Below are 27534 nucleotides of genomic sequence, written 5' to 3' on the forward strand. Positions count from 1 at the left end.
AGCCCATGTGAACCAACCCATAAACTTAGTCAGTCAGTATTTTTCAGTATTTGCAACTCAGTATATTTTTTCCACTTTTTTAAGCTGCGTGGGAGAAAAGACCCAGGATCAGTCACCAGCCAGCTCTATGCCATCTCATGCTCCAGATAGAGGGCCTGATGTACGATCTGAGGGTATGTCAAGTGCATGTGTTTTTTTTTTTTTTTTTTTTTTTTTTTTTTTTTTTTTTTTTTTTTCCTATTCTAATTGAGTTCTACACAGAAATGATTAAATCTGTTCTAGTTCAGCAACAGTGCTGGAAGATTTTGCATTCTTTCCTTTAAAGGGACTCCAAGCACCCCTCATGGGCATGCCTTTAAGACTGACCAGTACTGCAAAGTACTTAAAGATGCATACCTTTCTGTAGCTTGTGCTCTCTAGTTTTCGTTTGATATAAAAAAATCGCAGCTGCCATCTTGGCAAAGTTATAACTTCTGGGTCACTCCTGTCTTCTCTGTTAGAGAAGTGCAACACTGAATGAAGCAGGAAGAGCAAGTGACACGCATGGCCATTGCAAGAGGCTCCTCCAGAGGGGTATAGCACGACTTTGTTGGAAGTAGTCTGGCTTAAAGGCATGCCCATGAGAGGTGCTCGGAGTCTCTTAACCTCCCCGGCGTTCTATTGAAATCGCCAGGGAGGCTGCGGGAGGGTTTTTTTTTAATTAAAAAAAAACTATTTCATGCAGCCAACTGAAAGTTGGCTGCATGAAAGCCCACTAGAGGGCGCTCCGGAGGCGTTCTTCCGATCGCCTCCGGCGCCCAGAATAAACAAGGAAGGCCGCAATGAGCGGCCGTCCTTGTTTTGCTTAGATCGTCGCCATAGCGACGAGCGGAGTGACGTCATGGACGTCAGCCGACGTCCTGACGTCAGCCGCCTCCGATCCAGCCCTTAGCGCTGGCCGGAACTTTTTGTTCTGGCTACGCTGGGCTCAGGCGGCTGGGGGGACCCTCTTTTGCCGCTGCTCGCGGCGAATCGCCGCAGAGCGGCGGCGATCAGGCAGCACACGCGGCTGGCAAAGTGCCGGCTGCGTGTGCTGCACTTTATTTGAAGAAAATCGGCCCAGCAGGGCCTGAGCGGCAGCCTCCGGCGGTGATGGACGAGCTGAGCTCGTCCATACCGCTCAGGAGGTTAAACACAGTATATACTTGAGGCCAGTGCACACTTGTGCCGATGCAGAACGGAAACGGTAAGTGTATCTGCGAGGTGGATGCGTACTGCCAGTTCTGCATGCATATGGAATAAAATACCCGACCATTGCACATCCACATGCGTCGATCACATCTGCCCGTACATATCACCGCTTGCCTAACAGCCTGGAGGCCAGCAAAGCATGGGGCTCTCCATAGGCTGCAGCAGAACATTTCTCCATAGTAACAGGAAGAATGTTCATTGGGCCAACGTGAACCAATGAGAATTCCCCCTGTTGCTGAGAATTCACATTGGTCTTTTGCAGCCCAGTGGAGATTCCCTGGCCACCAGGCTGTTTAGAGTGGATCGAGTAGCAGCGAGACGCGTGGGTAGGACATTGTTGCGACTTGCCTAGTGAGAAAGGGCCGTGTCCCTTCTCATAGGCTTTCTCTGGATACATATTCCCGTCTGGTCAGGGAAAATGTGCCAAGTTGGGACTCTGTGTTCTGCCTCATGTTCCGTGTACAATCCGTTTTTTTTAATATAGGATCCACTTCCTGAGTTTAAGCAGAGCTTTAAAAATATGTATATGTAATGGGTAGATTTATTTTTGAATTTTCATGTAATGTTTTGCAATTATGATTGTGATTGTATTTACAATTTCTTGATTTTGTGTACATTTTTGTAAGTTATGCAAAATTGTGTTCAAAGGAATCCACTAACACATGGGCATGAGAAGACTTTTGCATACATTTCTTTCAGTCTACGGGAATGAGTAATATATTTTTGCAAATTGGGCATCATAATTATGTTTGGCATTTTGCATTACAATTTTGTATTGTAATTGCAAATTCTGCTGCAAAATTACTATTGTACGACATTTGAGTTGAGGCAAAGGTGCTGCACTGGGATAATGCATGACTGTAGAAGTGATGAAACTATTACCTCCTGCTAAGGTACTTTAGAGGACAACTGAAGTGAGGGATATGGAGGCTGCCATATCTGGGTTTTTTTTAAGTAGTATTAGTCACCTGGCTATACTGCTGATCCTCTTCCTCTAATACTTTTTTACCCTAGTCCCTGAACAAGCATATACAGATCGGGTGTTTCTGACAATCGGCATGATTCACAAAGCTTTTTCACCTTATCTGTTACATTTTAAGCTCCTAAACAGCAAAAATATAATAAAGGTAAGCAAAGTAATATTGAAATAAAGTTAATCAGGAACAACTTACTTTGAGTGATTATTTTGCTTGTAAATGTGCTGAAACGTTGTGTGTTTTTATCAGACCCCTACCAACAAATCTGTTGGTGGGGAGAAAGGGGGTGGGGGGAGAAATCAATAATTTTACCACTAATCGTCATGTACTAAACTCCAGCATTAAAAACAACCCCCATTACATTAATGTGGAATTAGATAATGGTACCGTAAGTCCAGTTTGGAGTGCACTCCTTTAATCCAGAGACTTGAAAACTCTTAATTCTTCAGGCCCATATAATGAATCTAAAAGTTCCACAAGTAACGCCTATTTGGGAAGACTGATTGAGCAACAATGTAGGTCAACCCCGTGTGCTTCAAATTGCACGCCTCTATGCCAAATGCATATACGCACTTGTAACAGACAATATTCCTTGTTTGCCAAACTTCCACCTGACAACCGGCAAGCATGCCTCTATTTGTTGTGCTATGCACTCACGTGACCTTGCTGGAGCGATAGTCCGGCTATATATTCTCGTAGCTTTGCCTGGAGGTATTAATATATTTGGGTCACACTGAGTTGCGCCAGGAGGACAACCTCTTCCATAGTATGCGGGCTACCTTCAGCTGGTGAAAGGGAGGAAGAGTGCGGAGGCTTCTGGGTATTGGTGTCGCACAGCACGTGACGCGTTTCGTCAAAATGGACTTCCTCAGACATTGCTGTATTCCACCGGAATCTGACCCAAAAACAATATTTATTTATATAGCGCTTTTCTCCCTGGGGACTCAAAGCGCTGTGACCCTGCATTATGCAGTCTCAAAGGCTAGGGAAAAGAGGTGAGTTTTTAGCCTTTTTTTTAAAGCTGTCCAGAGAAGGAGCCTCTCGTACTGATTGTGGAAGTGAGTTCCATAGAGTAGGGGCTGCATAGGAAAAGGCCCGAGCACCAAATGTTAAGTGTATCCTGGGAATAACCAGCTTCATCTTGTTGGCAGAGCAGAGGGTGCGTGGAGGGGCATAAAGTTCCAATAGATCCGCTATGTATTTGGGTCCCATGTGGTGTAGAGCCTTGAATGTCAGCAGGCAGATCTTAAAATTGATTCTCCATTTTACTGGCAACCAGTGAAGAGTTTGCAGTACTGGGGTGATGTGTGAGCTGCGGGGGGCATTGGCTAGGAGTCTGGCTGCAGCATGCTGTACTAGCTGTAAGGGGCGCAGAACCTTATCTGTAGATCCGATTAACAGGGCGTTGCAGTAGTCTAGGCGGGAGGATACAAATGCGTGAACCAGGGCAGGTAGGTCTTCAGCTGGGATAAGGTGTTTGATTTTCGCTATATTTCTTAGATAGAAGAAGGAAGACTTGACGACAGCTGATACCTGCTGTCTCAGTTTTAGATTTCCATCCAGGATCACCCCAAGGTTTCGCACAGTCTTTATACTGTACAGTATCTTCCCCCAATTGCTAGTTTGAGGTGGTGAGCGTTTTGAACTTTATCCATCATATGTGGACCACCTACCACCAACACCTCTGTTTTGTCAGAGTTCAGCCTCAGCCAGCTGGTGTTCATCCAATTTTGTAAATCCACTAGACACGCATTTATGGATGCTGATGGGTCTTGGGTGCCAGGCTTGAAGGACAGATACAGTTGTGTGTCATCTGCATAACAATGGTATCCTAAACCATAGTTCTGGATTATTTTGCCCAGTGGGAGCATGTAGACTGCAAAGAGTAATGGTGATAGTACAGAACCCTGTGGAACTCCATAGGCAAGTGGCACTGGATTAGAGTAGTGTGTGCCCAGACATACTTGCTGTGTCCTGCCAGATAGGAAGGTCTGAAACCAGCTAAGAACAGTACCCCTTAGGCCACAGTAATTCTTCAGTCGCTGGATTAGTATTTCATGATCCACAGTATCAAATGCTGCTAAGTCAAGAAGAATCAGAATTGAGCAATCACCCTTGTCCCTTGCAGTAAGTAGATCATTCATTACTCGGACTAGTGCTGTTTCAGTGCAGCAGATTAAACTGTACAAATTTGGCGGATTGCATTACATAGTTTGGTTGAAAGACATTTGTCCAACCAGAAAAAAAATTAAAAACACAATCCTGAACCTGCACATATCCCAGTTGATCCAGGGAAAGGCGAAAAACCTTACAAGGTCTGGACCAATTGTCATTAAAAGGGACAAATCCCTTCCCTACTCCAGATGGCAGTCGAATAAATCCCTGTAACAACTCTCCTGGGAATTTCCTAATAGTTATAGCCATGGATGCCCTTCAATGCCCAGAAAGCATCCAAGCCCTCTTTAAATGCAGGTATAGTGTTTGCCATAACTATTCCTGAGGTAAGATACATTGGTTTGCAAAAGTATTTCGGCCCCCTTGAAGTTTTACACATTGTCATATTACTGCCACAAACATAAATCATTTTTATTGGAATTCCACGTGAAAGACCAATACAAAGTGGTGTACACATGAGAAGTGGAACGAAACTCCTACATGATTCCAAACCTATTTTTACAAATAACAGCAAAGTGGTGTGGTGAGCATAATTATGTAGGGGGTAGTTCTTGGTGGCATCTGGGACACCCAGATGCCTGCCCATTCACGTGATGAGTATAGGTGTGAAAAGTCCTTTACTGATCTTAACCATGAATATTTGCCTTTAATCAATATTCCCACACTTTTATATCCTTGGATACCTTTACTGAAGATCTCACGCACCACCACACACTCCTAGCAGCACTAGTTATACTAAATATAGCCAGTCTCCCAAATCCCACGCTAAGATTGTCAGAAATGCATCAGTATTCTCTTACGTTGCTTGAGGATTCGAAACGAGCGTGGAAGAGTGGCCATGCAGGTCACAGCTAGCACTTGTTATACTAACTTATAGCAAGCCCCAGCATCTTTGAAAGGGCTGCTGGGGCTCCCCATTGGTCCTTTACCAGACCAATGGGAATCTGCCCTGATTCCCATCAGTCTTTTTAACCACTTGCCGACTGCCCACTGTCAATTGGCAGCGGCAAAGTGGCACCCCCAGGACCACGTAATGCCAATTGGCGGCGGCACCTGGGGGACTGAATTGCCGGGGATCGCGCGCATCCGCCGGCATTGGGCTCCGCCCCCCCGCGGCGTCAACCTGCTGGCCAATTAGCAGCGCCGGCAGGGTGTTAACCCCCGATCTGCCGCATAGTAAGCGTATAATACGCTTTGTAATGTATACAAAGCATATTATACAGGCTGCCTCCTGCCCTGGTGGACCCAGTGATCGAGGGACCAGGAGGCAGCCCCCCTAGTAAGCACCCAAGCACACTGATCCTGCCCCTGATCGTCCACAGCACCCCTCAGACCCCCCTGATCACCCCCTCAGACCCCTGTTTGCACCGAATCACCCCCTGTCACTGTCAATGCTATATTTTAGATTAGGTCCTAAACTGCCTCCTTGGGGCTCCTGATCACCCCCCCTGTGTACTGTATACATATATTCTCCTCTCTAATCACCCACTGATAACCTGTCAATCCCCACCTGTCACTGCCACCCATCAGGTCAGACCCTAATCTGCCCCTTGTGGGCACCCAAACACCTGCCCACGACCTCAGACCCCCCTGACCACCTCCCCAGTGCATTATTTACATCTGTTCTCCCCCTCACCCACTGATCACCCATCAATCACCCCCTGTCACTGCTACCCATCAGATTAGACCCTCATCTGCCCCTTGCGGGCACCCAATCACCCGCCCACACCCTCAGATTGCCCTCAGACCCCCTCTAATCACCCCCTGAGACACCCATCAATCACCTGTCACCACCTGTCACCCCCCCCCCCCACCTAAGCACTCCTATCCATCAGATCAGGCCCTAATCTGCCCCCTGCGGGCTTCTGATCACCCGGCCAAACCCTCACTCGCCCCACCGCAGTGGCAGAATTATTATTTTTTTTTTATCTGATCACTGCTGGTCTCTATGACTTAATTGTGGCTGAGACCAACAGTTATGCCACACAATACGCAACCGCCAATCCAAGAAGCTATCATGCCCAGCCTTTTCGGTGGAAACCACTCCAAGTTTCCGAACGTAAAATTTTTTTGGGGGCCTTCTCCTTAACATGGGTCTAGTCAAAAAGAATGTATTGCGGTCTTATTGGTCTACGCACCCAATAAATCACATGCCCATGTTCTCTGCTGCCATGTCCAGGTCACGATTTGAGAACATCCTACACTTCCTGCACTTCAGTGCCAATACAACCTGTCATCTAAGAGGCCACCCTGCTTATGACTGATTCCACAAAATTCGCCCCCTCATAGACCACCTGTCATCAAAATTTGCAGATGCTTATACCCCTGAACAGTCATTTTGAGACATTTGGTTTCCAGACTACTCCTCACTGTTTTGGGCCCCTAAAATGCCAGGGCAGTACAGGAACCCCACAAGTGACCCCATTTTAGAAAGAAGACACCCCAAGGTATTCCGTTAGGAGTATGGTGAGTTCATAAAAGATTTTATTTTTTGTCACAAGTTAGTGGAATATGACACTTTGTGGAAAAAAAAACAAAACATAAAAATCAATTTCTTCTAATGTGTGACAAAGAAAATTAAAATCTTCTATGAACTAACCATACTCCTAACGGACTACCTTGGGGTGTGTTCTTTCTAAAATGGGGTCACTTGTGGGGTTCCTATACTGTCCTGGCATTTTAGGGGTCCTAAACCATGAGTCCAGAAACCAAATGCCTCAAAATGACCTGTGAAATTCTATAGGTACTAATAGGACGTTGGGCCCCTTAGTGCACCTAGGCTGCAAAAAAAGTCACGTGGTATCGCCATACTCAGGAGATAAATGTTATTGTATGACAGCGCTCCTCTTCTTGAGTCCTTATACCTAGAAAAGATGAACACATCTAGACATAGTGCATTACTGTTAATTATCAACTGTTCCTTATATAACACCCATCAAGTGCCAATCTTGTGTTCACTCGTGCTCCAGTGCATAAATTCCACCAATCTCAAAGCAAGATATGAGCTCACCAGATATATGCCACCTCACAAACCAGGTGGGTCTAGCGTGTAAGATATTCCACTGCGATCAAGCGTTTTCAATTTTCAAACAGGTAATTTAATCCAATTTCCTCATCAAGGATACTGTCGTGGTGCAGAAGAGAGCTGTGAGCCAATCAGCTGCAGCTTGAAGAGGATTGGGTGTAGCCTTTTCCCTCCAGCGTGAACGAACCAATCAGGATGAGTGACAGCTGTCAATAAAACTGTTCCTGTCACAGGGGCTGTCACACTTGAGAACGGGACTGAGCAGCTGTTTCTTCCAGACAGACATCCACATTAGATTGTAGTAATATGTTCATTGTAAATTCTTATGAAGCTTCATTACTACAATCTAATGTGGATGTCTGTCTGGAAGAAACAGCTGCTCAGTCCCGTTCTCAAGTGTGACAGCCCCTGTGACAGGAACAGTTTTATTGACAGCTGTCACTCATCCTGATTGGTTCGTTCACGCTGGAGGGAAAAGGCTACACCCAATCCTCTTCAAGCTGCAGCTGATTGGCTCACAGCTCTCTTCTGCACCACGACAGTATCCTTGATGAGGAAATTGGATTAAATTACCTGTTTGAAAATTGAAAACGCTTGATCGCAGTGGAATATCTTACACGCTAGACCCACCTGGTTTGTGAGGTGGCATATATCTGGTGAGCTCATATCTTGCTTTGAGATTGGTGGAATTTATGCACTGGAGCACGAGTGAACACAAGATTGGCACTTGATGGGTGTTATATAAAGGAACAGTTGATAATTAACAGTAATGCACTGTCTAGATGTGTTCATCTTTTCTAGGTATAAGGACTCAAGAAGAGGAGCGCTGTCATACAATAACATTTATATCGTAAACGGTGGACTTTTGATAGCGAATACTCTACAGTATTGATTTAAAGGAACAGGTTGAACAAGTGGGCGCAGTTTGCATATAACATACTCAGGAGAAGTAGTATGTTTTGGGGTGTATTTTTACACATACCCATGCTGGGTGGGAGAAATCTCTGTAACTGAGATTTCCTTATTATTATTTTTTTTAACACACAATTGTCCATTTACAGAGATTTCTTCCACCCAGCATGGGTAGGTGTAAAAATACACCCCAAAACACATTATACTATTTCTCCCGAGTACGGCGATAACGTGTGAAACTTTTTTTTTGCAGCCTAGGTACGCCAAGGGGCCCAAAGTCCTATGAGCACAATTAGGCTTTACAGGGGTGCTTACAATTTAGCACCCCCAAAATGCCAGGACAGTAAACACACCCCACAAATGACCCCATTTTGGAAAGTAGACACCCCAAAGTATTCAGAGGGGCATGGTGAGTCCGTGGCAGATTTTTTTTTTTTTTTTTGTCAGTGTCATTTTCCGCTAACTTGTGACAAACAATAAAATCTTCTATGAACTCACCATGCCTCTTAGTGAATACTTTGGGATGTCTTCTTTCCAAAATGGGGTCCTTTAGGGGGTATTTATACTACCATGGAATTCTAGCACCTCATGAAACATGACCGGTGCTTAGAAAAGTCAGAGATGCTGCAAAATGGGAAAATTCAGTTTTTGCACCATAGTTTGTAAACACTAACTTTTTTACCCAAACCAATAAATATACACTTTATTTTATTTTTTTTTATCAGACATGTAGCACAATAAATTTGGACAAATTTATATAGAAATTTTACTTTGAAAAATGTCAGCACAGAAAGTTAAAAACATTTTTTTGACAAAATTAATGTCTTTTTTTTGGTGAATATAATAACTAAAAATCACAGCAGCAATCAAATAGCATCAAAAGAAAGCTGTATTAGTGACAAGAAAAGGAGGTAAAATTCATTTCGATAGTAGGTTGTATGACCGAGCAATAAACCGTTAAAGCTGCAGTGGTCTGAATGGGGAAAAAGTGTCTGGTCCTTAGACTCTGTAACAAAAGTTTCAGCCTTATTTCTTCTATCCTATAAGTTCCTATACCTGTTCTAATGTGGTGTCTTACTGCAGCCTTTCCTAGTTGCACAGTGGCTGTATTATCTCTATTATATAATCTAATATTCTTTCCTCTGACTACTTTGTCGGGCTCAGGCTGGAATGCGTTTCTCTGCTTGTGATGGGATAGAAGCATTACACACCCTCTCCAGGCCCCCTGCATGCTCTGTTTGAGTCGCATACTGAGCTCCTCTGTATCACATGCCATGTCTTTTGTTTGTAAACACTGCCTAAAACTGGCAATTACAAGCCAGGATTGCAGCACGGAGTGGCAGAAACAGCACAGGGGGGCCCAGGAGAACATAATAGAATGGTATGCTTTTTATTGTAAGTATTTCAGAGTACAGATTCTCTTTAAGGGGTTTTATGACTGCAGTCCTTAAGTGGTTAAAGGACAACTGTAGCAAGGTGGCTATGAAGGCAGCCATGTTAACTTCCCTTTAAACACCAGTTGACTGACAGCCTTGCTGGTCTATTTGGCTGCAATAGTGTCTGAATCACACCAGAAACAAGCATACAGCTAATCTTGTCAAGTCTGACAAAAATGTCAGAAACCTCTGATCTGCTGCATGCTTGTTCAAGGCCTATGGCTGAAAGCGTTCGAGGCAGAGGCTCAGCAGAACAGTCAGGAAACTGGTATTGCTTAAAAGGAAATGAATATGGAAGCCTCCATATCTTTCACTTCAGTTGTCCTTTAACCACTTCCCTACCACGCTATTTTGTGCTGATCGGTGCTGCGTGGGCTCTCCAGCCCGCAGCACAGATCAGGTTGCAGCCAGGCCGATCAGACTTCCCTTTTTTCCCCACTAGGGGGATGTCCTGCTGGGGGGGGTCTGATCGCCGCCGGCTGCTTGCGCTTGCGGGGGGGGGGGGGCTCTTCAAAGCCCCCCTCCGCAGCGCTTCCTGGCCTCCTTCCCCTTCCCTCCCTCTCCCTCCCCCTGTGAGCGGCGCAGGACGGATTTCCGTCCTGCGCCTGATGGGATAGGCTTTAGCCTATCAGATGCCGGTGATCCCCGGCCAATCAGAGGCCGGGGATCACCGATCTCCTCTACGGCGCTGCTACGCAGCAGCGCCGTATACATGTAAACACCGGGGAAGGTCTTCCCCGTGTGTTTACATTTACCCTGCGAGCCGCCGATCGGCTCGCAGGGTGTTCACGGAGACACCCTCCATGAGCTGACATGGAATGGCCGCTCATACGAGCGGCCGTTTCCATGGAATACACTTCAGGATTCAGGGGCGTGTATATACGCTCCGAGAATCCGGAAGTGGTTAAAGGACCCCAGCGATACTTTCAAAGGCTCTGCCGGAGCTTGCTTTACATTAGTAGATCAAGGCCTCGATTCATTGTCTTTGAGATAACTTTTTCCAGTTTGTTAAATTACCGAATGCGAAGTTTATCGATTTCTAGTTGTATTCATCAAGGTTTTTCCGCGTTCGGTGTGAATTCGATAACAATTCGCTAATCATTCGGTAACGTGTCGCTATTTCCATTTTACAGCTGTAATTTAACACAAGGCCATAAGATTCCCGTGGAATTATGGGTAAAAGGCAGTCCTATGAACACTACGTAGCAACATTCTGAATAGGGCTTAACACCTGGACCAGGATTCTGGAAGTGGCTTGGGACAATCTCACAATTTCTCCAGCTAAGGCTTGATAGGAGCATTTTCTATAAAAAATATAGTGCAGCTAGCAAATTATTTAACCGTGGCACTGCCTGTGTTCTCTTACAAGATGATTCAGGAGAAATGCAGATGTCCTGTTATAGCTACGGTCAGAACCCGAAGTTTGGCCACTTCTAGTTCTGGCTGGCCACTTCGGGTTCTGGCCGGCCAATTTGCGAAGTGGCCGCTGCGCTGCGGCCAATGTTAGAAATGGATTGTTTACTCTGATATTAATGTATCTTCTGGCCGCAGCGCAGCGGGCAAACGTATTAATTTGTTGCAATTAAGCCGGCGGCAATGTAACCATTCAAGCCGCCGGCTTTTTATCTGCCTCTCTCCTCCTTCCCCCCCCCCCCCCCCCGCCTCTCTCTCCTCCTTCCCCCCCCCCCCCCCACGCCTCTCTCGCTCTCCTATGGGCAGCCGGGTGGGGACACGAGTGTCCCCCCGGAGTCGTTCGTCACGGCAGGGAAGCCTGCCGTTCTTGCAGAGCGGGTGCTGGCAGAAGCAATGTCTGCAGCCTCCCCGCTCTGCTGCCCCTGCTGCAACGAACGACTCTGGGGGACTCGCGTGTCCCCCGCCGGCTGGCCATAAGAGGAGAGAGAGAGAGGCAGATAAAAAGCCGGCGGCTTGAATTGTTACATTGCCGCCGGCTTAATTGCAACAAATTAACTAAGTGGTTCTACGTTTGGCCGCTGCGCTGCGGCCAGAAGATACATTAATATCAGAGTAAACAATCCATTTCTAACATTGGCCGCAGCGCAGCGGCCACTTCGCAAATTGGCCGGCCAGAACTAGAAGTGGCCAAACTTCGGGTTCTGGCCGTAACATAGCAAATAAATCCATTCTCTTGCAAATTGATATGGTTCTAGACCTTAATTTTTTTCCCTTCTGCGCCTTTGAATCACTCTCAGCTGATACATAACCACTTCAAATGGCTCCATCTTCTTCTCTGTCAGCAATGATCTAACAGGAATAACGACAGAGCAACAAAGGAGATAACTAATCCTAAATGTAACGCTAAACCACGCCCACTTTCATGAATTGCACTTCCGTTTTAACGCACCGCTAACGAATGATTACCGAATGCTTGCTAACAGCTGTAGATTTGATGAATCCTGAAATCAACTTAACGAATTCGGTATTTTACCGAACTGTCAACCAATTCGATAAGTCTTGATGAATCGAGGCCCAAGTCCCAATGCTGACTCCCCTCACTCCCCCTGTTGTCCTCACCCAGTAAATTTGGCGATTTTAGCATGTACAGGGGCTTTTGCTATTTACTGCCAGTTATATTTTTGTTTTTTTAAATTTGGTTAATTGGCAAATGTATCTGCCTATCGGTACTGAACATTGACAAATAATAGTGCAGTGAATTTCCTGCCGGGGTTACTAGGTGGTCAGTACCTAGTGCATAATGACCACCTGAAAACCTGGTAGAAGTGGCAATGCTTTGGCCAGGGATTGTCGTACAGCCGCAGTACTACTGTAGAAGGATCCCTGGCAAATATATCTGTTTGCACTTTTTAAGGGGAGAGAGAACACAATTATGGGGTCCGTCTCTTCTCTTACCCCTTCCCTACCCCCCCCCCCCATGCCTCTTTAACCTCTGGTCACCCCTGACTGCATGGGGCTCTGTAGCCTGAGCGACACCAGCCCTGTATGGCCCATGATGTGGAGGGGCTCTGTAAGAGTGGCAAAGCATCCTTCTCTCCCCCAGAGCCATTGTCCAGAGCTTGGACAAAGGGTTCATCCCCAAACGCCAGTGCCAGGGAGGGGGGTGGATATAACTACACCTATGCCTGTGTGTGTAGTTGTGGGGGGATTATTGGTGGGATCTGGAGTTCCCCTTTAACAAGGGCACTCCCAGATGCCCGCTCCCACAGGTGATATAAGTTTGGAGGCACTAATGTACCCCCTTATGCATTTCCACAGAGGGTAAAAAAAGAGAAGTCCTTGAATAATCTTAAACATCCTTCAAATTTTTATTGGTCTTTAGGACCTCAATAAGGAGTGACAGTGGGGCATTTTAAAGAGGCTTTTGGAAGCCTGGTGAGATTTGTTGGGTACTGCTTCTGCCTACCAAGCATGAGGTTGTGAGTTTGTCTCCCAGACCAGCCCAGCCATGGCCAACCTGGATGTGGGTCAATGTTTATAGCTGGCACCCAGCCATGAGCAGCCTGGATGAGGCTGGAGTTGGGATGTTGATTCAAACCTCCTTGTGGGATGAAGCGGTATAGCATACTCAACCTGGCCAAGGTGTTTGTGGTGTGTTTTTTTTTTTTTTTTTTTTTTTTTTTTTTTAATTAATGGACCCCTCTCTCAGGTAGTACTTGGATGGGAGATCTGGGAATACAAGGTCCTGTAGGCTCTAAAAAACATAGCAAAACCGGCTGGCTCCTGCTGTCCGTCTCCTCTTCCCACACACATCCCAGCCACGCCAACACCCACAGCACCTTGCCCTGATTGGCAATTCTAGCCTGTATGGGGACTTTGCTTTTAACCATGAAGTTGGTCCCATTGACTTCAATACAGTTTGAATTTTCAGCACGAAAATCTTGGCATGTTAAATCAAAAGCAGAGTTTTTCGACCCAACATTACTATGCAGCATGCCTTTAGTGCATGTAACTTTTTTTTTTTTTTTTTTTTTTTTTTTTCCACCATTTACTGATTTGTTTTTATAGGAAATCGGACAAACCCCTCTGAAAGTGACTTGAAATTATGGACCACACAGAGGAATGGTTGCGTTCAGCTGCGGCTAGAAGAGTCTGGTATAGCCAGTCTTCCTCCTATAACGGTTCACCAGATGTTTGAAGATGCTGTTCAGAAATATGGAAGTCATATTGCTCTGGCATCCAAAAAGGGAGATGATTGGAGCACGTTGACTTACAAGCAGTACTACCAGCAATGCAGGATGGCAGCTAAAGGATTTCTTAAGGTATATCACTGACTTGCACATCGTGTTGTACCTTAAAGTGGACGCAAATTAAAAATACAAGATTTCAGAAATATATTTTTCTAAATTAGTGTGTGTGTCCCCTCCCTGCCTTTCATATTGCCGGGACCAAATCCAGCAGACTGGTTGAGTAGCAGGTGTCCGGCAAAGGAGGAATTGCTAATGGCTGCCACCTGTATAACCCTAGTTATGAAAACATGAGGGTGTAAAGCATGCACTGAAATGCTCATAGGCTTGAAGTAGTGTTTATTTATCCATGTATGTGCCAGAGTGGTGCAACTAAGTATTTTGAACAAAAGTTTCATTTGGGTCTGCTTTAAATGGGCACTATGGCGAAAACATTTTAAAATGTGCAAACATATACATAATATAATTTTTTTTTTCCAGAGTAAAATGAGTCATTACTTTCCTCCTATGTCTAAGTGACAGTAGGTAGTAATCTGACAGAAGCGACAGGTTTTAGACTAGTCCATCTCTTCATAGGGGATTCTCAGGCATTTACTCATTTTCAAAAACACTTAGCCTACTTTCCCACCAAGACGTTGCGTTTTAGGAGACGTTATGGTCGCATAACGTGCCCCTAACGCAATGCATGGTGGTGTTGAAGTTGGACGTCAGATTGAGCTGCGTTATGCAGCTCTCAAAGCAGCCACTCCAGGTTAGTGATAGGAAGTCCGGATCTTTTTTTAAGGATTCGGATCATTGAAAAGATCTGGATCTTTGAACTGAATCATTTGAATCATTTTACAAGGGAAGCAGACTGGGTGAAATGACTAGCAGGACAGGACTTTCCCTGCACTGTACATTCTGTATGTTCCTGTTTCTTCCAGACAGACATCCACTGTGAACCGAAAAGATCCGGATGATTCGACTCACAAAGATCCGGATCAAATGAACGATTCGTTCATGATCCGGACAACACTACAGTCCTACTACGAGTCACCACAGTGCAGTGAATATTAATTAGCCATGTGGCTGGCTGCGGAGGAGGAGGGGAGACCTCCTCCTCCAACATTACTGAGCATGTGCAAACAGTCTAACGTGGCTTAGCCCAGTATAACGTACAGCATGCAGCACTTTGTTTAAACGTGCTGCGTTACTATGTAACGCAACGTGGGCACTGCGAACAGCCCATTGATTTATCCTTGCTGTGAGTTAGGCTGCGTTACTGGCTGCTGTAACGTGAGACTTCAACGTCCCACTGTGAAACCAGCTTAAGTGAATGGCAGTTGCTGTGTCCAACTGCCAAAGAAACTGTAGCAAGCAGAGAAGCTGGCCAGCATCATTGTTTAAATACATTTTAGGGAGTATCTTTTTAAAGAATAAAAGCTTTGCTGAAAATCCCCTATGAAGAGATGGACTAGTCCAAAACCTGTCACTTATGTCAGATTTCTGCTACCTACAGTAAGTGACAGCAACATTGGAGAAAAGTAATGTATGACTCATTTTACTCAGGGAGAAACTTCTACTTAGTTGTCTGTTTGACGAAAAATTGTAAAATTTAAAAGATGTGCATAGTGCCCCTTTAACTTTTTAATGTTGTGATGGGTTGCACAGCTGCACGTCAAACCAGTCAGTTCCAGAGATTAACCTCCTGGGGGTTTCAATTATTTCGCCCAGGAGGTGGCGCAGCACTATTTTTTAAATTTTTTATTTTTAAATCATGTAGCGAGCCCAGGGCTCGCTACATGATAGCCGCTGTGCAGCAGCATCCCCCCACCCCCTTCGATCGCCTCCGGCAATCAAAGCAAACAGGAAATCCCGTTCAGAACGGGATTTCCTGTTTGGCTTCCCCCGTCGCCATGGCGACGATCGGGATGACGTCATCGACGTCAGAGGGAGTCTCGATCCACCCCTCAGCGCTGCCTGGCACTGATTGGCCAGGCTGCGCACGGGGTCTTGGGGGGGGGGGGGGGGAGCGGCACTGCAGGTAGCGGTGAATCAGCGCGGAGCGGCGGCGATCGGTATATACACGCAGCTAGCAAAGTGCTAGCTGCGTGCAACACAAAAAAAATTATGCAAATCGGCCCACCAGGGCCTGAGAAATCCTCTGTGGCGGCTTACCCCGAGCTCAGCTCGGGATTAGCCCCCAGAGGGTTAAATCCGCATATGTGCTTTGAGTTGTTGCCTGAAACTCTCTTTAGAGATGTTTGGGGTGACAGTTGTTGTTGTTTGGTTCCTGGCCAAGCTGTGCATTTCTCTGTGGAGAGGAAAGGGCATGCTAGTGGCACAACAGTCCAGTTCTTTGGTATATTGCTGGGGGCAGGGCAGTAATGTCCACACAGGTCTACATCTGTAATAAAAATAGATCACTCTTGGTTTCAGCCAGCAATATGAAATGTACATATTTTTGGGCTATTAAAATGCAAAAAATTTGTTCCCCAGAGCCTTTGTATGAGCCAGTGGAATCCTTCATCACAGAAGGACCAATAGGGAGCTGCCAAAATTGACTGTCAAAATGTGCACATTACTTCAGCTGCTATTCTCTCTGGAGTTACTGGTCATTTTTCTACAGTGTCATTTGTATTTAGTGTACTGTTTCCTTGTGCACAGCTCTGATATTCTACTCCCTCCCCCATCTTCTCCCTCCTGCAGTTGGGCCTGGAGCAATACCATGGAGTGGGTATCCTTGGCTTTAACTCTGCTGAGTGGTTCATTGCTGATATAGCCGCTATACTTGCTGGGTAAGTTGTCACTTTTTTAAATTGATGATCTATCAGAACAGGGCTAATGTGTAATTCCACTTTCATGAACTAATAAAGAAAATCCTGAACAGATCAGCTATATACATTGCAACTTTGATCAACTGTTACAGTGGCATACATGCTGTGCTTTGCATATGACTATGCAGTGCACTGGAATCAATTCCTGGTAGGATGTAATGAATGGGGCTAAGGTGTACACATATTGGCTACCATAGATGTTCATTCCCTATTCCATGTAACAGTTGGCACACTGCAGTAAACAGACACTGGAGTGTTGGAACTTTTTTTGTTACCTGATACGTGCAGATTTTTATGCAAGTCATGAGCCAGTGGCACAGATGAGCTTTCTGGGAAGTCCTTTGTGTAAATCTCTCTCCACACTGTTGCTGTGGATTTTAGCAAGTTTTTGTTTGTAGTGCTTACCTGTTAGCAAGTTAGAACTACTGCCAACTTAAATGAAACGGGTAGTTTATGATGGTAGCAAGTTATAAAACTGACGGTTACATAGTTTGGTTGACAAAGACATTAGTCCAAGGCCAATCAGAAAATGAGCATTAGGTACCTTTCTCTTGCACCCTCACATATCCCTGTTGATCCAAGGGAAGGCAAAAAAAAACCCTTACAAGGCTTGAGTCAATTAACATTTTAAGGGCCCAATTCCACTAGAGATAGGATGCGATCACCGCACCGCTGGTACCTTCCAGTTGTCTGGATGCGGCCGTTAGTTACGTATGGGAATCTGATGCTTGCAGCTGTGATACATGCTGAGAACACAATGCATGCAGTGAGATATAGTTTTATTACATCTTCTGACCAGGGGCCACCAGGGCGAGCAATATAGTTTTCAATCTGTGGTTCTGGGGCACCAAGCGACAAAATATGGATGCCTTCATATTCGAGGGGGGGCTACAGAGTAGCTCGCTGTATGTAGTTTGTGCTTTTTCGATTTCTTATAGATAAGATTACTGTCTAACAAGTTTTGTTTTCTCGGACAGAGGGTTTGCTGTGGGCATCTATACTACAAATTCTGCAGAGGCTTGTCATTATGTGGCTGAAAACTGTGAGGCAAACATTATCGTAGTGGAAAATCATAAACAACTTCAAAAAATACTTGAGGTAAGTAGTTAATGATAAACCTGTATTCTAGTAGAAAATTAACATGCTGTAGCTTTTGTAACGGCCATTTTTAAAATATTTGTGTACTTTATGTATAGATAACTTGGACAGCTTCACCAGTTGGTAAGATTAATCTTGCTCTGTCCTGACCCCAAAAGTGATTTGTCTCCGTAGTATTCGTATTACCCCTTAAACATAGATCCAATGAACGCATCTAACATTGTAATTGGACTAATCCTAAAATTTAGTAGTAGAGCAGTAGTAACATTTGACTTTCACATTTCATTCCCCATGAATGTCAGCTGACAGCTTTTTGTTACATAATAAATGTTTCAGGTTCAGGACCAGCTCCCTCATTTGAAGGCAATTGTGCAGTACAAGGATGAACTTAAGGAGAAGAGGCCTAACCTGTATACGGTTTGTTCACATATTGCTGATATCCTGACAGTAATTTACTAAATTCTGGAAATGTATTTTCTTTATGGTGAACTTGAAGTTTGCATCAGGAATTGACACAGCATTCGCTTACAAAGTTTCCAGTTTGCTGCGTTTGATTTAAAACGGGGGGAGCAGTTAAGTGATGTTAAAATATTGGTAAGATTACTGATATTTCACTATTGGAATTAGTATTCCACTAGTGGCAATATCCCACGCCTTTTATTATATGTACACCCCAGAGGCTTTCCTCTCCTGAGGTGAATACTACTTTGGGGCACTTTTTCCCTACAGGTACCCTTTCAGGGCTCGTTCACATAGAGTTCCGCTCGCGTTAGCATTCACGTTGGTTTTTGTAGAAGATATACCCCCCCCCCCGCCCCTATTCCTGGTACTTGGGTGGCCGTTCTATTTTAGTGAAAAGTGCTTTTCTAAGCGTTTTTGTGAGCCTTTGTATTCTTTTCCAGAGAAAAAAAAAATGTATTCTTTAACACGCGAACACAATCGCCCCTCAAAGTGATTGTGAGTTTAGCGCTCTTCCTATACCCTCCATTATAGCAAAATGGCCCCAAAAATGGTCCAGGCACAACTTTACTGAATGCACAAACCCTGATGCTATGAACCTCCTCATAGACATTCATTGCACAAACCTTTTGGGGGTGTTTTTTTTTTTTTTTTTTTTTTTTTTTTTAAATAGCCTGCGCTTGAAAAAGGCCCAAAATGCCCCTAGTGTGAAGGAGCCCTAAGGCCTGGAACCCACTGAAAACCGCAAACGCAAAACGCAACCGCTAGCGTTTTGTCTGAGCGGTTTGCAAGCGGATTCATGCGCGTTTTTGGTCGTGTTTTGCAACATTGTATTTTTTTCCCCAGCGGGTGCCTAGCGTTTTGCGTTTTGCGTTTTTATCCTGATTGGTCCTGTGAATTATTTTTCATTTTGTTAGTGTGCTGAACCGCAAAACGCTAGCAAAACCGCTCAGTTTAGGTTTTGCTGAGCGTTTCCGCTAGCGGTTCAATACTTTACATTGAAGCGCTAACGCTCCCAAAATGCTGCATGTCCTGCGTTTGCGTTTCTGAGAAACGCAAACGCTCCTGTGGAAGTTGCCCCATCCATTAACATTAGCCCAGCGTTTTGGCAAACTGCTAGCGTATCGCAGTGCTGCCAAAACGCTGCCAAAAGCGCTCCTGTGGGTTCCAGCCCTTAGTGAGAGTCCCATGTTTAATCCCTGCCAAATATGCAAATCTCTTCATGCCCCTAAAAGACAGCTACACATCCAGAATTGCTGGTGTAGAGTGAGCATATAGCTAATAAATTGTATAGAACACCCCACACCAATCCAACATGCTTACAGCTATTTGAGGTATGGGGTGTGGTAATGAAACCCTTGATAACCTTGTATCTGAATGGGTTGGGGGTAGTTCTGCTTACAGAACTTATAATTTCCATTCTTATAATACTGAGGCAGGCAAGTGACAGGAGGTTCTCTTATGGTGGCCGCTAATGATCCAATCTTTTTCATCCAATCTTACCAAATCTATGTAGTATAAGGGTAAATTGAGTGAATATACTGAATGGATACTTCAGGTAGCTACCTTTTTTATATTACATAGAAATGGTAAGATTGGATGAAAAAGATTGGATCATTAGTGGCCACCCTTAATTATGTCAATTCTAATGCTAATAAAAATTGATTGAAACCTTTATATCACGCTTTTCTCCTGGCTGACTCACAACACCAGAGCTGCAGTCACTAGGGCACTCTATAGGCAGTAGCAGTATTGGGGAGTCTTGCCCAGGGTCTCCTCACTGAATAGGTGCAGGCTTACTGAAAAGGAGGCGCGGATTCGACCCTCGGTCACCTGTGTCAGAGGCCACATATTGATTTGGCTCTGTTATAGAGCTTGGACCAGTACTACAGAGTACCCAGTTAGCTCATGGTCACCCAGAAGGACTAGGAAGGTATAAGGGGCTTTAAGAGACTGAAAAGCCCTCCAACATCTAACCCATAGAGATATATCAATACATGCCATGCACTGATGAGGAGCAAAAAACTCAAAAGCTGTCTGCATGGTGGATTAGTGTGGCTCTGTAAAATCTATAGACTCGCTATATACCAGTGGTTTTGGGTTTGTGCCTGGCTTTTAAAGCGGAATATAACCCTGCATTTCAACTTTGCTCTAAAACATTATTTACAGCATATTATATGCAACCAGCATTTTTTTTTTACTAGACCAGCATTGGAAGGGTTAAACAGAGGTTTAAAGTTCTGTGGAGAGATATGCAGAAGTTCAGATAGATACATTTAACTACATAGAATGTAACAAGTGATAAATGTTACACTCTTTGGCTGTCCTCCAGCTCCTTCTCAGTCAGACAGTGAGTCACATGCCACACTTAGATACATTTATGTAAACAAAATGTATCTGTCAGCTTAGGATGCGTCTGCAGTTCTGACCAGGAACTTTAAAGCTCTGTGTAACCCTTCCAATGCTGGTCTAGTAAAAAAAAAATGCTGGTTGCATATAATATACTGTAAATGTTTTAGAGCAAAGATGAAATGCAGGGTTATATTCCGCTTTAAGGGCATAGTTGTGATTTGCATATTTGGTAATAACGCATGATGGGAGCTCTTACTTGTTAAATTAATAGCAGTAGGGTATTGTACCGTGTTAGCCATCAGTAAAGGCAAGAAGGAACACTACCATAAGGAAGCCTGTGATACAATGGATAATGGACCAAAACGCACCAGATCTAAAAAGAAAAAAAGATGGACCCCCAAAGAAGGAAAAAACCCGGCCCTGGATAAATACATAAACAAATTCAGACGCAGAATCTCTGACAGGATCCTGAGTAAAAGAAAGACACTGGCCCAGAACGTAACACCACAGGAGCGACAGGCCATCAGATCCCTTAAGGAGAATAAGGACATTATTATTAAACCAGCAGATAAAGGTGGTGCCATAGTCATAATGAACACCAGTGACTACATCCAGGAGGCACAAAGACAATTATCCAATACCGCTCACTATGCCAAATTACAGGGGGACCCCACAAAAGGCTACAGGATGGCACTTAATAGGATGGTTAACAGATTGCCTGCAAACATCAGACTACATGTAAGGACCCTTATCCCTGAAGAGCCTAGAACAGCCTGCTTTTACATGCTTCCCAAGATCCACAAAGAGGGAAACCCAGGCAGGCCCATAATCTCAGGGAGCGGAACTCTTACAGAGAACATCTCAGGGTGGCTGGAAAACATCTTGAAACCTCTTGTCTGTAAAAGACCCAGCTACTTACAGGATACCACCCACCTCCTGAACAAACTGACAGCCATCGGCCCAGTACCTGAGGGAACCATACTGGCCACGATGGACGTGGAGTCCCTGTACACGAACATTCCCCATGATGATGGTATTGCGGCCTGCCGTAAATATCTTCAGGGTCAGGGCATACCTGTAAAGCCTATTACTGGACTGATCAAATTCATTCTCACTCATAATTATTTCACTTTTGGACAGGACCTCTATTTACAGCAGATGGGCGTGGCAATGGGTTTGCGATTCGATCCACAGTATGAAAATCTATTCATGGCCAAAATCGAAGAGGAATACCTCAATGCATGTGGCATAAAACCCTTGGCCTACTTCCGCTTCATTGATATTTTAATCATCTGGTCCGCAAGTGAGGATGATCTTAAGTTCCACAGGAACTTCAATGCCTTCCATCCTACAATCAAATTGAAACTTACCTACTCTCACACAGAGATTAACTTTCTGGACACCACCATATACATCAGGGGTAACAACATACAAACCTCTGTGTATCGCAAACCTACAGACCGTCCCACATACCTAAGATATGACAGTTTTCATCCCAAGCACATTAAGAACTCAATAATTTACAGCCAAGCTATAAGGTACAACCGGATTTGTTCTGACAGGATGGACAGAGACAAGCACCTGGATCACCTTAAGAACACTTTCATTAAACAAGGTTACAGTCCTCCCATGGCTGCGGCCCAAATCAGGAAAGCCAGCAACATCCCCAGGACTGAACTCCTGAAATATAAGCAAAACCAGAAAGAGGAACGTGTCCCTTTGGTTGTCACCTACAACCCACACCTGGAAATCTTGAGGATTGCTAAGGAACTTCATCCCATTTTACACAAGGATCACAGACTGAGAACGATATTCCCTAAACCTCCACTCTTGTCATATCGGCAACCACACAATCTAAAACAGATGATTGTCAGGAGCTCTTTGAATAGGCCTCAACAAAACGGAACATCACCCTGCCGACAAAAAATATGTGGGACCTGCAGACACATTTACTCCACTGACAGGGTAACGATACCAGGTTCACAACAGGAGTACAGAATACAAGGTAAATTTTCTTGTGGGTCCACCAATCTGGTATATCTGATCATGTGTGCTAAATGCCCCAATGTTATGTACGTGGGAGAAACTGGACAAACTCTGCGCAAACGTATGAATGGACACAGGCACACTATTAATGATACCAAATCTGGACTCCCAGTTGCTACACACTTTCGGTCCAACGGACACAGCATGGATGATCTTCGTGTCACTGCCCTGAAGGGCGGCTTCAAAACGTCAAATGACCGATTAATAGCAGAAACAAAATTTATAAATTGTTTCAAAGCTGTGCAGAAGGGTCTGAATAACTTTCTATATTGGTATGAGATTGATGATATATGAACTGTCTCAGCCACCCTAGCTGAACTAGTGAACTAAGAATTTATGATACCTCTGGGTCAATCCTAATACCAGGCCTGTGAGCAATAAAGTAAACAAGGATCCTTATCTTACCCCATTTAGATGGTCTGTTTGTATTAAGGCATCTTAATGATGTATTTATGCTTGAAAAAAATATGTTTTCCCTTTTGATGTTGCATGTATATAAGCTGTCTGTACCACCAGCTTGCAAACTAACAGGATGTAAACCTGACGAAGGCTGCAAGGCCGAAAGCTTGTTTATTCTTATTCATTTGTAGTTAGCCAGTAAATGGTATCATCCTGATTTAAAACTTCTTGTTAAATTAAAGCGGAGTTATTGTAAATACCTTTTATTTCAAGAAAATAGACCGCATGCGCCATACACTCCCTGTAATGGGAGCGTGATCAAGGTTGCCCTCGGCCAGAGCTGCGCAGGTGTAGTGGCCATCCACTGGCTTAGTCACCGAAATCAAAACTTAGTCGCTGGGGGACTGAAGGATCGGTTTGTCCGGTGAAGTCCAGGACTAGTCTGGAGGAGGCTGTTAAGGCTGTGCACTGCAAAGTCAGCGCAGTGCAGTACAGCATGGGTTGCACTCACAGGCCTTGCAGAGAGGCCCAGAGGGAAGGAGATGGAAGGTTTTGCAGGGCTCAGTGGGCTGGGCTGCACAAACTGGCAACTACACGAGGGGGGGAGGGGGGGTGTGCAGAGCATGATGGCAGGTTAGCCCCAGTTGCTATCACAGCCACACTCACCGTTTACATGCCTGCTTTTTATATGCTTTCAGATGAAAATGAAAAAGCACAAGTTTATTTTCTAATTAAGTTCATGTTCTAAAACTGGCATGAATTTATGTAATCGGAGTATGCTTACTGAAGTGAACCAGAGATGAAAATAAACTGAGATATACAATTAGATCTGTCCTACTCCTAGAAATTACTTTTTAAGACATCTCATGGTTTATGTATAAACATTTGCAAAGTAGATTTAAAGGGGAACTGAAGTAAGAGGTATACGGAGCCTGCCATATTTCCTTTTAACCAATACCAGTTGCCTGGCAGCCCTGCTGGTCTATTTCTCTGCAGTAGCATCTGAATAACACCAGAAACAAGCATGCAGCTAGTCTTGTCAGATCTGACTTTAAAGTCTGAAACACCTGATCTGCTGCATGCTTGTTCAGGGGCTATGGCTAATAGTATTAGAGGCAGAGGATCAGCAGGGCTGCCAGGCAACTGGTATTGCTTAAAAGGAAATAAACATGACAGCCTCCATATAACTCTCTCTTCAGTTCCCCTTTAATGTTTTATGTTCTCTGCTCAATTTCAGTGTCTCAAGGGTTCCTGAGTTTAAATACATGAACTATTGACCTTATCTGACCCTTTCAGTCAGAAGCCCAGTTATCTGCCTAAAGGATTACGGAGGTGACATGATAGACATGTGTATGTACAGTGCCTAGCACACAAATAACTATGCTGTTCGTGTTTTTTTTTGTTTTTTTTTCTCTGCCCTGAAAGTTAGGTCACTTTGCCACGAACTGTTGATAGGCAGTGAAGTGCCTATCAAACTCTCAAAACTGCTTACTGCAGCCTGGTAACTGCTTGCTGATCACACAGCTCAACAGTCCATGGAAAAGAGGCCTGAGACAGGAACTGCCATTTACATACCTGTTTGAGTCAGGACTGAGTCAGACTACAGTGTGACCCACACTGATAAGAAATTCCAACTATAAAACTCTTTCCTAGCAAAAAAAATGGCTTGAGAGCAAGAAAGAGATAAAAAGGGTCAATAGTTCAAAATGTTGGCTGACACACTTAAATGAATGTCATTGAGCAAAAACAAAACAGTAAAAGCTTAAAGTAGTTTTAAAAAGAAAATGAAACTGTGGCATATCAGTCATTTTTAGTAGGAGGATGGATAGTTTCATTTCTTTATTTTCACCTCTGTTGTCCTTTAACTGCCTAACGACTGCTCCATGCTGATTGGCGTGAGTAGAGCGGCAGCCCCAGGACCACTCCACGCCGAATGGCTGTCCCCTCTGTAGCCTGTGACAGCCGATCACGGTGATTGGCTGGGGGAGGAAGGGGGAGTACAAAAAGTTAGGAAAATTTATTAAAAATTAAATCAGAGCTCACCAACAGAGTACTCTGTTGGTGGGCAGAAAAGGAAGGAGGAATCAGTTGTGTGCTGAGTTGTATGGCCCTGCAGCGAGGCCTTAAAGCTGCAGTGGCCTATTTTGGTTAAAATGGCCTGGTCACTAGGGGGGTTTAAGACCGTGGTTCTTAAGAGGTTAAGAAAGCTTTTTTTGTTTTTTGGGTTGTCATTTGTTTTTAGGATGCTATAGCCCCACTGGGACCCGACTGAAGAAACTTTCAGTTGCATATCTGGATATTCACTTTCAGGCAGGGAAAAAAGAAAAAGGAGCATAAGTGTTTGTGTTCTTGCCACTGTACATACACGTTTATCTCAACACATCGCATGACCTCTCGGGTACACTTTAAGCACATCTGCAGTCAAATAATTGCTAACTCCTGTCAGCTGCCAAATCCATAGTTGAAAGACTGTAAATGCACTGTTTGCAGGCATTTCATAACCATTTAGGAAATGCATAGTGCAAAAGGACATAAATGGCCTCACACTTGCAAAAGCTAAACTAAAATCCTTGCATTTATAGGCGTGTAAGCTGTCATTTGAGAGGTTTGTGTTTTTAAGTCTCCTGGCTTCTCAAGCAAGCTAGATTTTCTGGCAAAACCAGTTGGAGCTTTTGTGGGTGCTGCCCCAACTGCCATTTGTGTGTGCTCATTCTTTGGCATTCCTGGTAACCGTTTACCTGGTAATTTGAGAGTAAATATTTCTATGACAAAAAGTAAACCTTTCTTTTGGCAACTGGCCTCACACTAAGGCTCAACACACACCATACAATCTTGGTTGTTCAATCTTGCCACTTTCATGTAGTATAAGAGCTTAACCGATTAATCATTCAAGGTATTTTCAATCTGTTGGCCCTTATACTACATAGATTTGGTAAATCTGTACAACCAAGATTGTATGGCGTGTGTTGAGCTTAACATATATATATATATATATATATATATATATATATATATATATATATATATATATATATATATATATATATATATATATATATATATATATATATATATATATATATATATATATATATATATATATATATATATATATATATATATATATATATATATATATATATATATATATATATATATATATATATATCTCTCTCTATCTCTATCTCCCCATTTCCTTGGAGCTGCAGCACAGAATCCTGTCTGAGCTTCTCTGTACTCGTGCTTTGCCCTGAGAATAGTATAATTTATACAGAAGCTGTCTGCATCCATGACCTTTTACTGCCAATCACTTTATTTTTGCTAAAACAAGACAGCCTTGGCAAGCTTAGCCAGGCAAGATGTGCATGGACAGACTGAAACAGATGCTAATTTTCCAAGTTGATCCGGGTTTTGTTTCAAATTGTATGCAGCCTTGAATTTGGGCCTATAAAATAGTTACTGATTTTAGTTTTATTTAATTCATATGCAATAACCTTTGCATTTATTTGGGGACATTGGATATGATTAAATCTAGCCATACAGGTGTTGCTTTTTACTGTCAGATTTGATCGCTGTATCTGTGACTCAGAGCCACATCGATCGTAATTTTGAGACTGGATGGTCTGGTAGTGTATAGAACTGGGATTAATCGAATTGTGACCACTAAGGATATAATCTTTTCTGTTACCAAATCTGTGTAGTAGATCGTGATGTGTGGTTTTTTTTGTTTTTGTTTTTTGTTTTTTTTTTGGGGGGGACACAGAAGCCTCTTAACATCTCACTTTTTCACTATCACTGGGCTGGTGCACACAGAGCGGCTTTTTTGCTGTTTTAGTCGGATACGCTAGGGTAATGTATTTCAATGGGCTGGTGCACACCAAAGCGGGAGGAGTTTTGCAGAAACTAATCCCCTCTGGGTGAGGCGTTTTTTGGATTGCGGAGGCGTTTCTGCCTCCAATATTAAGTATAGGAAAAACACAAACAGCTCTGAAAAACGGCAGATCAGAGCGGTTTGCCAGGCGGTTTTGTTAGACGCTGTTCAGTAACAGCTTTACTGTAACAATATATGAAATGTGCTACACTGAAATCCGCAGCAGCAATCCGCAAAACGCCTCATCAAAATAAAAAAAAGCGTTTCCAAATCTGCTAGCATTTTGCGGATCTGCTAGCGGTTTTTGGTGTGCCCCAGGCCACTATCAGCCCTGCTAAAATGCCGCATCCCCAGGGCTGACAGCTGTTTACAAACCCCCCGAACACTGGGGCAAAATCCACGACTTTCAATCTACGTCAGTCTCCTGCGGATATCCGCCGCCCCTCTGTGGGAAGACTGAGAGGGGCAGGGAGAGGCAGGGATTGACGCAAGTAGAGGCAGAGCTACAGCCCTAAGCTCTGCCTCTGAGGAAGCGCTCCCCGCATTTTCCCAAGGGGATCTGGGGGGGGGGGGGGGGT

The 27534-nt window shown here is 44.1% G+C and overlaps 1 protein-coding gene across 8 annotated transcripts in view; it reads left to right on the forward strand.

The window, feature by feature from the left end:
* Window positions 1-27534, forward strand: part of ACSBG2 (acyl-CoA synthetase bubblegum family member 2) — a 256592-nt gene that overhangs the window by 191583 nt on the left and 37475 nt on the right. For 6 of the 8 annotated variants that reach the window (XM_068233748.1, XM_068233750.1, XM_068233747.1 and 3 more), the window contains 5 exons: window positions 85-173; window positions 13737-13990; window positions 16604-16692; window positions 17709-17829; window positions 18166-18246. In XM_068233748.1, coding sequence (XP_068089849.1) covers window positions 85-173; window positions 13737-13990; window positions 16604-16692; window positions 17709-17829; window positions 18166-18246 — 634 coding nt within the window. Of the gene's footprint in view, window positions 1-84; window positions 174-13736; window positions 13991-15257; window positions 15413-16603; window positions 16693-17708; window positions 17830-18165; window positions 18247-27534 lie in introns of those variants that run through there. The other 2 variants (XM_068233753.1, XM_068233752.1) reach the window with 2 other exon arrangements.

Source organism: Hyperolius riggenbachi, chromosome 1 (assembly GCF_040937935.1).
Source record: "Hyperolius riggenbachi isolate aHypRig1 chromosome 1, aHypRig1.pri, whole genome shotgun sequence".
Classification (NCBI taxonomy): domain Eukaryota; kingdom Metazoa; phylum Chordata; class Amphibia; order Anura; family Hyperoliidae; genus Hyperolius; species Hyperolius riggenbachi.